Below are 13696 nucleotides of genomic sequence, written 5' to 3'. Positions count from 1 at the left end.
CTGGACCAGCTGAGTGACGTCAGCCGACAGCAGGCTTTAGTTCACTGTTGGCTAAAACTGGGTTACAGGAGTGTAGAACGAACTGCACTCCTGTGATTCATAGAAGTATAGTAAAAAGAACTTAGGCCATACTTCAAGAGTAGCAACAGAAGATCTTGTTGACCAAGCAGCAGTTCAACTCTAAAGACTGATATGAAGTTCAAAAAGATGGGACGACAAGCCTCTTAGCAAAACAGAATGACATCTTCGCATAATATAGGTTACTCTGTATTAAAGTAATATAGCAGGCACCTAGTGGTGTTTTGGCTTAGCCCAAAACTAGGGTGTGTGTAGCTGTGTCAATAGATAAGAGAAATAAGCTAGCGCAAGGGTAGGTAATCCCACGGCACTGGTGCTGCAAGCCTCTTTTGCCGGTACTCGACTCCCTCCCCATCAGCAGGGAGGTGTCAGTGAGACACTAATGCATTCCAATTTCAGAATTCCCCACGCCGCACCTGCACTGAGGGGGAGGCACTGTGCCCCCACACATTGTAAAAGATGGGAAACATTGTTTGGTTCTCCAACTTTTCTGTAGCTGCCATTGTCAGCTTTTGTGATAGGGAAGAGATAGTAGGACGACTGTCACTGGCCACTGCTGAAGCCAATCAGTCCTGTGGAAAGTGCGGGCTCAAGGGGAAGCTGCCTTGGGCCCGACAACAATTGCCCCTTTTGCCCTGCCTTAGGCTGGATTCACACCTATGCATTTTTAGTGCTTTTTGCATTTTGCAGATTTGCATCACAGAACGTGTTCCATAGGAAACCATGTTAAATGGGCTGTAGTGCAAATCTGCATAATGCAAAAAGCATTAAAAATGCATAGGTGTGAATCATGCCTTAAAGACGGCTCTGGTTGGGCCAGATGAGCAGGGGGGTTCAGTTGTGGGGCAGATGAGCGGGGGGGTTACAGTGATGGGGCAGATGAGCGGGGGTGGGTGTTACAGTGGTGGGGCAGATGAGCAGGGGGGGTGGGTGTTACAGTGGTGGGGCAGATGAGCAGAGGGGGTGGGTGTTACAGTGGTGGGGCAGATGAGCAGAGGGGGTGGGTGTTACAGTGGTGGGGCAGATGAGCAGAGGGGGTGGGTGTTACAGTGGTGGGGCAGATGAGCAGAGGGGGTGGGTGTTACAGTGGTGGGGCAGATGAGCAGAGGGGGTGGGTGTTACAGTGGTGGGGCAGATGAGCAGAGGGGGTGGGTGTTACAGTGGTGGGGCAGATGAGCAGAGGGGGTGGGTGTTACAGTGGTGGGGCAGATGAGCAGGGAGGGGATGTTACAGTGGTGGGGCAGATGAGCAGGGGGGGTGTTACAGTGGTGGGGCAGATGAGCCAGGGGGGGGTGTTACAGTGGTGGGGCAGATGAGCCAGGGGGGGTGTTACAGTGGTAGGGCAGATGAGCAGGGGGGGGGGGGGTTACAATGGTGGAGCAGATGAGCAGGGGGTTACAGTTGTGGGGCAGATAAGTGGGGGGGGTTACAGTGATGGGGCATGAGCGGGGGTGGGGGGGTTACAGTGGTGGGACAGATGAACGCGGGGGGTTACAGTGGTGGGACAGATGAGCCGGGGGGGGGTTAAAGTGGTGGGGCAGATGAGCAGGGGGGGTTACAATGGTGGAGCAGATGAGCAGGGGGTTACATTTGTGGGGCAGATGAGCAGGGGGGGGGTACAGTGAACTGAGGTGTGAAGGTGCATGAATTAGGGCTGATCTGAGGCGTGAGAGTGCAGGATGTTAATTTCTCACTACTAAAGTAGTTTACAGCATTTACTTTATAAAAAATTATTTTCGTGATTGAGAGAGTGAAGTTTACATTTCTTTATTATAAAATTGGCACACTCAATTTCTTTAAAAACATTTTTCAGCACACTGTGCTCAAGGTTGCCTACTCCTGAGCTAGAGTAACAAACATGAAAATAAGTAAAATCATCTACAAGATGAATGTGCCAAACTTTGTTGCAAAGTGAAGAAATGATGACTAAACTTCAAATACACAAAAGGTAAACTTTAAACCCCTTTGTAACCAGTTAATTGATGTGGCTTACAGTTTAACCCATTGCCCATTTTATAGTGTGCTTTCACCTTAGAAGGATGCTGAGCATCATGGTTAAAATGTATAAAAAAAGAGCAGCAACTAATGACTAATTGACTTACTCTATAGTGTATAGCTCACAAAGGGCTGTGGCTTCCTGGTCTAAACCCCAATCCAGTTTTGAAAAGAATAACCATCATGCTTGAAGTGATTGTAGTCGTGTTAGTGCACTTGCAACAGAAACAATTGAGTACTGTCCGTGATACTTTACTTGCACTAACACCAAGCTTTCAGGGTGTGCCCCCTTCAACTGCTTAGACCTTGAAAAAGGGGGCACACCCTGAGGGCTTGGCCTGAAAAATTGGACGTTAATGCAAATAAAGTATCACAGATAGTAGTCAACTGTTTCTGTTGAAAAGTACACCACACTTGTGATTAGCACATTGTGGATGTGGGCAATCAGATTACTTTATGCAAACTCCTTTGCTGATCAATAACATTTCTAAAAGAAGAAAAAAAAATAAAAAATGAAAAAGCACTTTAACACTTGGCTGTGTTGTCAATGTTTTGGCTGGTCCTTATACTTCTCTGCCTGGCCCCGGTCAATGTCTCCTGCCATCTATAGCCAGAAATATGCCCCCTTGGGCAATCTAAGTACACACATTAATGGAATATGGTGTGCCAGCGCATCCTACCTTCATCTATAGAGCAGGGAACATTTCAGATATCTTCCCATTAACATCAAAGACCATTTTCCAATGCTCAGTGATTGTGGTGTAGAGGCCTTGTTCATGCCACTGTGGAACAGTTCTCTCTAAACTAGTGGTTCTCAACTCCTGTCCTCAGGACCCACTAACAGGCCAGATTTGCAAGATAACTGAAATACATCACAGGTGATATCATTTGCTGCTCAGTGATTGCAGTATTCTAGTCTGCATCTCCCCAAGGTAATACTTAAAATCTGGCCTATTGGTGGGTCCTGAGGACTGGAGTTGAGAACCAATGCTCTAAACGAACATCTCATCATTTGTGCTAATGAACAATTATGGCACCACATCTGACAACTACATCACACCCCTTAAGATTTTCAGTGGTATGAGCATCATAGTTCTGCCACACAACAAACCTAAGGCTTTTCCAGCCTGTAAAATTCCTGGCACAGCATTTCACAAAAGCTCAGCTAGAACATCACTTTGGCCACATGCCCTCTAATCTCTTTGATGCTTTTTCTCCTACTCGAGTTTAGCAGCAGAAAAATGTGGCAAAAAGTTACGCTTATGTGCGTTTGCCTGTCTGCCATTAATGCGTTCTATGTCTGTCTATAGTGTGCATTGGCACATAGGCTAACATGGAGGGACGTTTTGAGCTCTAGTGTGCATGAGGCCATATAAAAGTTTTTTCACTATTAGCATACTCCTCTGACAGCATACTACTCTACATAGTAACAAATGCAACAAACATTTGTAACAAAGTAATAACTATTTGTTCAAATTCATACTGAGGTCTTCTGCGAGAAACCTGGCTGGTTCAGGAGATGATGGGCTAGTAGTAACTGTGCTTCTAATTAAGCAAAGCACAGTGCACATAGAACCCATCTGACATTAGACTTAGATACTGTGTGCATGTAAAAAAAAAAAAAAAAAATCCAAAAAACTATGAAAGTATTACAGCCTGGAGAACCAAACTGGACAGTATCAATACTCAGCATACTAAGGGCCACACTGCAGCGAAGCGGGAACTCTGTGAACCAAGTGCAGGTTCCCGCATAGCATACAACTCGCAGGCAGTTAACACTGATATATGCTCTGTGCCAATTTATAGCAACCTCCCACGACACAAATTTCAGGCTGCTTTTATCTCCTGTGTCTGAGAACTTGTCAGAAGTTAGCAGGCGGATAACAGAGCTACGGAGCAGGAGAAAGACATGGGACTTGAGAGCGATAAGAAATAAACACTACAGATATATGTGCCCAGCTCAAAATTTCATGAATCAGGTTTACATTCACTTTATAAAAAGGTAAAGAAACCCTTTAGCCTTTACAACCACTTTAAAGGCTTAAAACCGGAAAAAAGGAATATACTGCCATTTTTTCTTTGAGAAAAAAAAATTTTAAAAAATCAACCACCTTTAGGCCTCTTTTACACGGCTGTTTAGCTGCATACACCGGATTCCAGTGGTCACAATCAACAGATTCTTGCAACTGTAATGACAGGTGCATGTGAAAAGCATAATAAACGAATAAAAGGCGAACAGCAGCCACCACTATCCACATGTAGCCGCACACAAGTTACCTGCGTTTAGGAGAGATGTCCGAGCCTGGACACAGCAGACTGTGTACGGGCTCAGACATGCATCCCTAACCTCAGGTAACCCCCATGGACTGCAGATACATGCGAAACAGCAGCGACCACTGTTAGCCTGCCATTAGTTTATATAGGATGAGCCACTATTCGCATGCACCTGCTGTCACTCCAGCCACAAGAATCCACCGATTGTCACTGGAATCTGGTGAATGTGGCTAAATTGGTGTGTGAAAGAGGCCTTAATAAATCCCCTTGATTAGCTAAAGAATCACTTCAAAAACGTATTTGTTTGCTTGAGATAAATAAATGTAATTACATTTTTGGGCATTATGCTTCTCGCTTTATAAAACTAATTCTTTCAAACGAATATTGTTCTGTTTGATCGAAAGAGACCAAAGCATGCTACACGCGTTAAGATTCTTTTTCGCTCAATCTAGCGGGCAAAAAAAAAAAAAAAAAGCCGTACAATCTCCCCTGGCTGAGTTATTGTGTTCTGACCCCCCTGCCAGAGCACACTGATAAGCACTGGTAGCCATTGGCTGCCAGCGCTGATCGGCTGCTGGTTGGATGTTGATTTTCCAGCAAGTCCCTTTGACAAAAGCCAGTCTTTGCACAGGCTTCTGTTGGGCAGGCAGCTGTATACACTGTCAGACACTTCCTGCTGAATCTGCCGATATTCGGATCATGTGTACCCAACATTAGAGTAAAGAAATTTGCTCTTTCAACAATTCCTGGCCCAGTAATCCAATACAGTTAGTGAGGTTAATCCCTACCCACCTGGTCATTCAAACAATTTCCTAAAACAAGGGTTGGAACTTCCATCTTCCTTTTAGAATATCAGAATTACTGACTGGTGACAACCTATCCATCTGTAGGCAAAATCTATTAACACCTATATCTACAAAGAAGGCCTTTTCTTACTAATGAAGCCCATTGCGCTACCATTAAACACTCTTACTTTTCAGGAAAAGCTGTGCTCTGAACAGAACCAACATAACATTTGTTTTCCTTTCACTTCTATTTCTGTCTCCATAGCCTTTTTTGATCAATAAAATGACCCGGGTCCCAAAAGCCTCCATGTTCATTTAAAATTTTATTTCAGTTAAGGGTTACTAAATATACACCGAAAAACATCTGCAAATAACCTGATGGTTGTGTGGTTGAACTTACTAGATAACTGTTTATTTTCAAAATCCATTACATTATGGTTGGTTCAGCATGTCACTTTGTTGCATCTGTACTGTAATCTCCAATTTGAAGAGGAAATAATTATTTTTAAGGACATGGGACAAAGATAGGTGGGTAATTTTCATCACATTCCATGAATGTCTATCCGCCATAGGTGTAGTCACAACAGAGCACAAGGTGTATTATAACTTGGCTGCCAGAAAACATGACACTTATGCCTTAGAAAACACAAACCTTCAGTAAATGAAATAGCGTACACACTACCTAAAGTTTAATAAAGAATTATTACCAGCAAAAAGGTCTTCTCTGTCATCGCTAAGAAGAACTTCTGCTGGTTTAGGGCCGTTCGAATTCGTACTGAGATCTTCTGCGTGAAGGCTGGCTGGTTCAGGAGACGATGGGCTTGACTGCAAAAACAAGAATCCAGGCCTTTTTAGTATACAAAATTTCCACAACACTAACTGAAATTTTAGCAAAAGCTGACATTTTAAGCATGAAAATAAAAAAAAAAAAAGGAAATCGCAAGAAGTTGTCAGCACTTTCCATTTCCTAATCCAGACAATGTAACAAAAGGAGGAAACACTCCATAAGCACATAATCAGGTCAAAAGCAGTGTAAAGGTTTCAAGAGAACCTGTTACCTACAGAGGGCACAAACTTTTTTTTTTTCTACAGTAAAACTTTATTAAAGTTTATAAAGAACAACAGTAAGAGCAACACATCTTAGATACAGCACAGACATTGAAGAACAAGGATTAAACAATGCATTAAGATAATGTAACCATTATCATCAACGGGATGCGATAGTGGTCTGAAATAATCTCAGTAACCATATTCTGTACAGATAAAATAGTTTCAAACACTTTTGAATGTAAACAGCCAGTGCACTGGAACACAGAGCAATCAACTTGTTTGTGACAGATACATCAGAAATTCATGCACTACCTATTCCTAAATGTGAACTACATATACAATATAATACAAATGATAGACAGTCATTATTACCTCCCTGTCTGTGCAAATCAAAGCTGCCCACACTTCTGGCTATATAACCACAAATGAATAAATCCTAAATATTAAGTGCTGTGTTAACCCTTACAAACTTTAAATACCCACTTATGCTTATATCCAGCTTATGGAGCTGGAGTTAAGAGTGCTGAAGCGCAGTTACTCCTATGATGGACTGTTTGAAACTGTATGCATATGTGATGGAATGCTAATGCAGGCTGGAGTGCACATTTTAATATGAGTGATTCTACGTTTTACGATTTCAAGGAATCCATTATTTATACACAATTACATTGGTCCAGCTTGGACCAATATAACGACGTATATACCAGATCTGGCTGATGACCCTTGAAGTTGGAAAAAGCTGAAGAAGTATACACCTTTACTCCACTGATCTCCGCTTGCTTCAGGGTCTCATGCCGATTGGCTGTACTGCTTACTGAACACTAGGTCAACCACTCAGCATGTATAATATAGTCATACCTACAGTTCTCCTTTAAAGCAGTAGTAAACTCTTGAAAGGGGAAAAAAAAAAAAAAAAAAGTGTACATCTCCATGATTCTCTCAAGAGAAAAGTCATCCAACATATATAAGGTCACTCCAACAGCCATCACTATTTACTTAGAAGACGTCAAGGCGGAGCCTTGTGCGGACATCACCGCAGTGATATTTAGTCAGTTAAATAAATATTTTAATAGTATTTTACTGCATTATGGAGTGGGGCTTCTTTTCTTTTTTGCACGGATACCCCTGTGTGGAGCTTTGGTTGGTTTGTTCAGTGGTGGACTTCTAGCTGATCAAAGATTGTTGGGAAAAGTGACCTTATATAGGTTGACTTCTCCTGAGAAAGAGTGCTATGGGGATCTGGCACGCAAGTACCATTTCACAGTTTGAGCGACAGTGGCTGCTGGTGACATGTGCTGGGTGTAGCATTTAGTTAAAGGGGTTGTAAAGGTTTGTGTTTTTCACCTTAATGCCTTAATGACAGGCCCCCAGCCCCCAGCCCCCCCCCCCCCCCCCGTTTTACTTACCTGAACCCTCAAACTTGTCCCACAGGGACGCGCCTTCTCTCTGCTAGGGGGTTCTTGGCTGTTGATTGGATAGATTGATTGGCTCCTGCTGTCAATCAAATCCAATGACGCGGCTGCCGGGGCCGAGTCCTGCATTTGGCATCTATGGACGCCGAAAGATGGACACGGGAGCGCGCCCGCGAGGTAACCGCCCCCCGGGAAAGCGCTTCTCCCAGAGGGTTATCTGATGTGGAGAGGAGCCAAGAGAGCCACCAGGGGACCCCAGAAGACCATGATCGGGGCCACTCTGTGCAAAACGAGCTGCACAGTGGAGGTAAGTATGACATGTTATTTAAATATTATATATATATATATATATATATATATATATATATATATATATATATATATATATATATATATATATATATATATATATATATATATATATATATATATATATACATACACACACACACATACACACATACACACATACACACACATACATACATATATACATACATACATATACATACACACACACCCCTTTAGTGTCACTTTAAGCACTATATCATGGACATATTGGATCTGATCATTGGGACTTTAAATTTCTTACCTAATTTTCATTTTTGTTTTACGTTATGAATGTTGTCACAATTCACTGTTTTTTCACATATTTGGCTACAGCACAACACTATTTTATATATACGTTTATTGGATTGATACATTCTCTTATGTGCTTACAGCTTTAAATTGCTTGCAGCTTTAAATTTTAATATGTTATTTTTTGCAGTTATTGCAGTGCGGTTATTTTTTCTTTTTTGCATATGTATAAATTGTGTTTGGATTAAATAGTATATAAAGTAACTCAAGTGGGTATTTCAAGCTTGTAAGGGTTAGTGCTGCACTAAAGTTTTCTGGTTCATGAAGAATTACATACGGTTTAGTGCTCTAAAACATCTGTCAAGCTAGGCAAGCACGGCAGATCAAGCATAGAATTTGCAAACAATACAAGTGAATAAAGCTGAACAAGGGATGTTGAGATCTGCTGTCCTTGGAAAACAACTGCAGGACTGCACAGTTGTTTGCAACTGATCTCAGCCAGTTATTTTCCTGAACATGCAGCACCATGATGAAAATCTGCTTTCGCAGTTTAGTTCCAGTAGGTCCATGTCAAAGGGCAATTGTCACCAGCAGTAGATTTGTTAAAATTCAGTCATTTCCTCACTACCAGAACCTTGAAACATCCTAACGGTGACAGAGTGACTTCCAGTAGCGATAAGGCATTCACCCATCAGACAATGGCTCTTCCGTATAAAGTGAAAAAAAAAAAAAAATCACTGCTCTAATCCATCACTGATTTGTATTACTTTGAGTTAAAGAGGACTATTTTATTCAAGGACACAGCATTACTGAGTGGCATATTTTTAAAATGCCACTCAAGCACCAGTATGGAAGTCGCAGTCAACTCCAAAAGCCTAGGAACATGTTATTAGCTGGAAGGAATGATCAAAGCTCAGTCTCTTCCCCTGGGGAAAAAAATGTGACCTTATACCTATGCATTTTGTCACAGGACCAATACTGGACAAAACCTGTGTAGCATTTTCTCAAGTGAAAATAAAGCCTAGTACACATTGGCCCGAATGTTGGCCGTACTGGCCAGTTCAATAGAAACAAGCCTATATTCAGCGTGTGTGTACACCAGCCTGGCCAGCTTGAATCGAATGGGCATGCTGGAAAACCAGCATCCGATTGGCATCCATTGGCTGCCATCGCTGACTGGTGTGTTCTGGGGGGCAGTCCCCCTGTCAGAACACAATAGCTTAGCGGGGAGATCGCTGTATTTATATCAGATAGTTAGTACAGCAAGCTCCTCCTGATCTCTTACGTTTTTTTCCATTAAGCCCACTAGGTTGAACGGAAAAAAAAAAAAATAGTGTGGACCAGGCTTAAGCATTTTAGCTATTCCACTATTCCATACCAGCAAGACTGTTACCATGGCTTTAAGTTAACATTTGACTAAATATGACCCCTAAAACTAAGCCCATCATGAGAAAAATAAGGACTTCCACTGCTGACCTCCTTCTGAAAAGGTTTCTCACATGGCTGTTATGGTGATCTACTATACTTTGAGGCAGTGACCCAGAACAAGCACATAGAACTGAAAAGTCATATATCCTTTATTGCAGTGGTTCTCAACCTGGGGGTCGAATAGCAATTTGCCAGGGGTCACCAAATCCTGGGCTGTTCCTGAAGCCCGCACAACTCTCCCTGCCTTTTCGCAGCCGCCCAGCAGGGCTGTCCCTGGAGCCTGTGGCCATCCAGCTGGGCAGTTCCTGGAGCCCGCGGCTGCCCACTCAGTCTCTTCGCAGCCGCGGGCTCCAGGAACTGAATAGCTGGGGTGCAGAGACTAGAGGTAAGCTGATTGGTGAAGAATGTGAAGTGGCAGGGGCTGGAGGAGACCCTGATTTTGGCTATGAAACACCACAAAGTCGAAGATACAGTGAAACCGGAGACACAGTGAGTAACACTACCTGTGATTATAGTTGCCATTAAAAGTCCCCACTACAGTTCTCAGATCAGAAGATGATCTTGATCAAGGGCACCCAAGTTGGCTGATCAGAACTCCCGCCAGTACTGCCACTGATCCCACCCCCCACCAGCACTGTCACTGATCCCACCCACCCCCCCACCAGCACTGCCACTGACTAATCCCACCCCCCTACCAGCACTGCCACTGATCCCACCCCCCCACCAGTACTGCCACTGATCCCACCCCCCACCAGCACTGTCACTGATTACACCCACCCCCCACCAGCATTGCCACTGACTGATCCCACCCCCCCACCAGCACTGCCACTGATGCCACCCCCCACCAGCACTGCCACCCCCCACCAGCACTGCTACTGATGCCACCCCCCACCAGCACTGACACTGATCCCACCCCCCACCAGCACTGACACTGATCCCACCCCCCACCAGCACTGACACTCATCCCACCCCCCACCAGCACTGACACTCATCCCATTCCCCCCCTTCCACCACAGAGTAAGAGAAGGAATAAAAATAGAGAATACATGGAAGAGAGAGGGGGAAAAAAAAAAAGAAAGAATAAGAGAAAGAACAAGAAAGACAGCTAGAGAGAGGGATGGGGAAAAAAACAAGAAATTATGATAGAGAGAGACAAAAGGGAAAGAAAGGAGAACAAAGAGAAGGAGTGGTACATCCTAAAATGTACCCTAAGGGGTTTTAATACTGTACGAGTTGAAGAGACTCAGGGAGCTCTAAATGTCCATGGGTTAGGGGAGCAAATTACTTGTCTTGCCTTGGGTGCTGACAACCCATGCTACGAAAATAATATTACTGTTAGGGGTCCCCACAACTTGGGAAATTTTATCAAGGGGTCACGGCACTAGACAGGTTGAGAACCACTGCTTTATTGCATACTTGGTTTTAGGTCAGGTTTTGAAAACTTAGTCTCCAGTTCTAAAAATAAGAAATGAGGCTGTTCCCTATGCCAGAATACATGATTGCCTGTTCTTGCCTTGTCATTTAAGATCACAGGAAAGCAGTACAGGCCATGCTATGTCTGCACATACCCCACCATTGCATCAAGATGGAAGCACAGGAAGAACAGATCCTATTGTGTTGGCTCCCAAACTTCAGCATTTATTCACATGTCTAGAACAGTAAAAAATACCATCCTCTATGTATCAAGCCCATGTAGTCAGGATTTCAAAATCGGGGCAAAGACACCAGATATTGTACTTCTTATAGACCCATTTCCCTCCTTAACCGCATGCCGACCAGCCGCCGCAATTGTACTACGGCAACATGGCTCGGCTGTGCGAATCGCCGCCATGTTACGTTGGTAACATACGGCCACTAGGGGGCGTGTGCGCGCCGCTCGGGGCACACGCCCCCTGCACTGATGCGAGTGCTTGGCGGTCGTGATCGCTCAGGGCACACGGAGAACCGGGATCTGTGTGTGTAAACACACAGTTTCCGGTTCTCTGAGGGGAGAACAGACAGATCGTCTGTTCAGAGAGTATAAACAGCGATCTGTCATCTCCCCTGCACAGTCCCATCACCCCTTCAGTTATAACACACACTAGGACACACTTAACCCCTTCACGGCCCCCTATTGGTTAACCCTTTCACTGCCAGTGACGTTTTACAGTAATCAAAGCAATTTTATAGCATTGATCGCTGTAAAAATGCCAATGGTCCCAAAAATGTGTCAAAATTGTCTGACGTGTCCGCCATAATGTCGCAGTCCTGATAAAAATTGCAGATCGCCGCCATTACTAGTAAAAAAAAAATTAACAAAAAAAGCCTTAAACTATCCCCTATTTTGTAGACGCTATAACTTTTGCGCAAACCAAGGCTCTTCTCCCCCGATGGCTCAGTTTGGCTGGAAGGCCAGCTCTAGGAAGGGTTCTGGTCATTCCAAACGTCTTCCATTTAAGGATTATGGAGGCCATTGTGCTCTTAGGAACCTTAAGTGCAGCAGAAATGTTTTTGTAACCTTGGCCAGATCTGTGCCTTGCCACAATTCTGTCTCTGAGCTCTTCAGGCAGTTCCTTTGACCTCATGATTCTTATTTGCTCTGACATGCACTGTGAGCTGTAAGGTCTTATATAGACAGGTGTGTGGTTTTCCTAATCAAGTCCAATCAGTATAATCAAACACAGCTGGACTCAAATGAAGGCGTAGAACCATCTCAAGGATGATCAGACGAAATGGACAGCACCTGAGTTAAATATATGAGTGTCACAGCAAAGGGTCTGAATACTTAGGCCCATGTGATATTTCAGTTTTTCTTTTTTAATAAATCTGCAAACATGTGAACAATTCTGTGTTTTTCTGTCAATATGGGGTGCTGTGTGTACATTAATGAGGAAAAAAAATTTACTTAAATGATTTTAGCAAATGGCTGCAATATAACAAAGAGTGAAAAATTTAAGGAGGTCTGAATACTTTCCGTCCCCGCTGTATATTCTTCTACATATTTTTGGTAAAAAAAAAAAAAACGCAATAGGCGTATATTGATTGGTTTGTCCAAAACTTATCAAATCTGACACCAAATTACACTTTTTGGGGACCAATGACATTACTACATTAATCAGTGCTAGGGCTGAAACAACTAATCGATTATGAAATTAATCGATTACTATTTTCATAATCGATTAATCGGCCAGCCGATTAGTTGGTCTGCATACAGAATGCATTATTTGTTTACATATCAGGAAATACAGTGCAGCACACATACAGCTCAGTACACCGTCCATACATGTCAGTAAGTGCCTGGGAACTTGTGAATGTGGAGCAATGCCTCATGGTACATGTAGTCCTGGGCAGGAGATAAGAAAAAAAAGCAGTATAGAAATAGATCAAAAGCAAACTGCATAGGTGTGTACCGAGCCTTATGCTGGCCACACGGATCAATTTTCAGAGAATATTCATATGAAAAATCTTTGTACATTTGCTGAATGAAAGAATGTTGTTTGAAATTTTCACTTGCTTTTAACATTCCGTTTTAAAAATAATGTAATTTCTGAAGGAAAACCACATACACTGTCTGAAAATTCCTTTGACCAAGGAGTTTTCTATTATTTCTAAATTTTCCTGTCACTGTGGTTGAAAACGGTCAATTTGACCCCGCTAACGATTCGGAAATCAAACGAACGTTCTTAAAATTACATTTTTTTTTGAAGGAAGGCATTGTTTTTGTATGGCCAGCATATAATATATTACAGTTCAGTTTGAAAATCTGCAAAACAGTCTAACTTTTTAATTTTCTTTAAATAAAAAAAGAACCTCTAATAGTATACACAGTATATATCTCCTCTAATAGTATATACAGTATATCTCTTCTGTCTGTTATTCTCAGATTTTGCTCTCTAACCATATAGTTGGTTATTTATATTTATCACTGCATAGTGATATTTAAGACTAAATTGCCTTTTTTAAAAATTTTACATATTAACTAAATTATACACCCCCATTTTAAGGTTATTAACCGATTAATCGAACCAATAATCGGCCAACTAATCAATTATGAAAATAATCGTTAGTTGCAGCCCTAATCAGTGCTATAAAAATGACACTGGTAGGAAAGGGGTT

At 42.7% G+C, this 13696-nt stretch overlaps 1 protein-coding gene across 3 annotated transcripts in view; it reads right to left on the bottom strand.

The window, feature by feature from the left end:
- Window positions 1-13696, bottom strand: part of SNX2 (sorting nexin 2) — a 100463-nt gene that overhangs the window by 45230 nt on the left and 41537 nt on the right. The window contains exon 2 of one of the 3 annotated variants that reach the window (XM_073624691.1): window positions 5840-5957. The exons of 1 other annotated variant lie outside the window; for it this stretch is intronic. In XM_073624691.1, the coding sequence (XP_073480792.1) occupies window positions 5840-5957 (118 nt within the window). Of the gene's footprint in view, window positions 1-5839; window positions 5964-13696 lie in introns of those variants that run through there. One more of the 3 variants, XM_073624692.1, reaches the window with a different exon arrangement.

This window comes from Aquarana catesbeiana, linkage group LG01 (genome assembly GCF_042186555.1).
Source record: "Aquarana catesbeiana isolate 2022-GZ linkage group LG01, ASM4218655v1, whole genome shotgun sequence".
Lineage (NCBI taxonomy): Eukaryota > Metazoa > Chordata > Amphibia > Anura > Ranidae > Aquarana > Aquarana catesbeiana.
The sequence above is the reverse complement of the archived record's forward strand: the minus strand, read 5'-3'. Positions and strand labels throughout refer to the sequence as shown.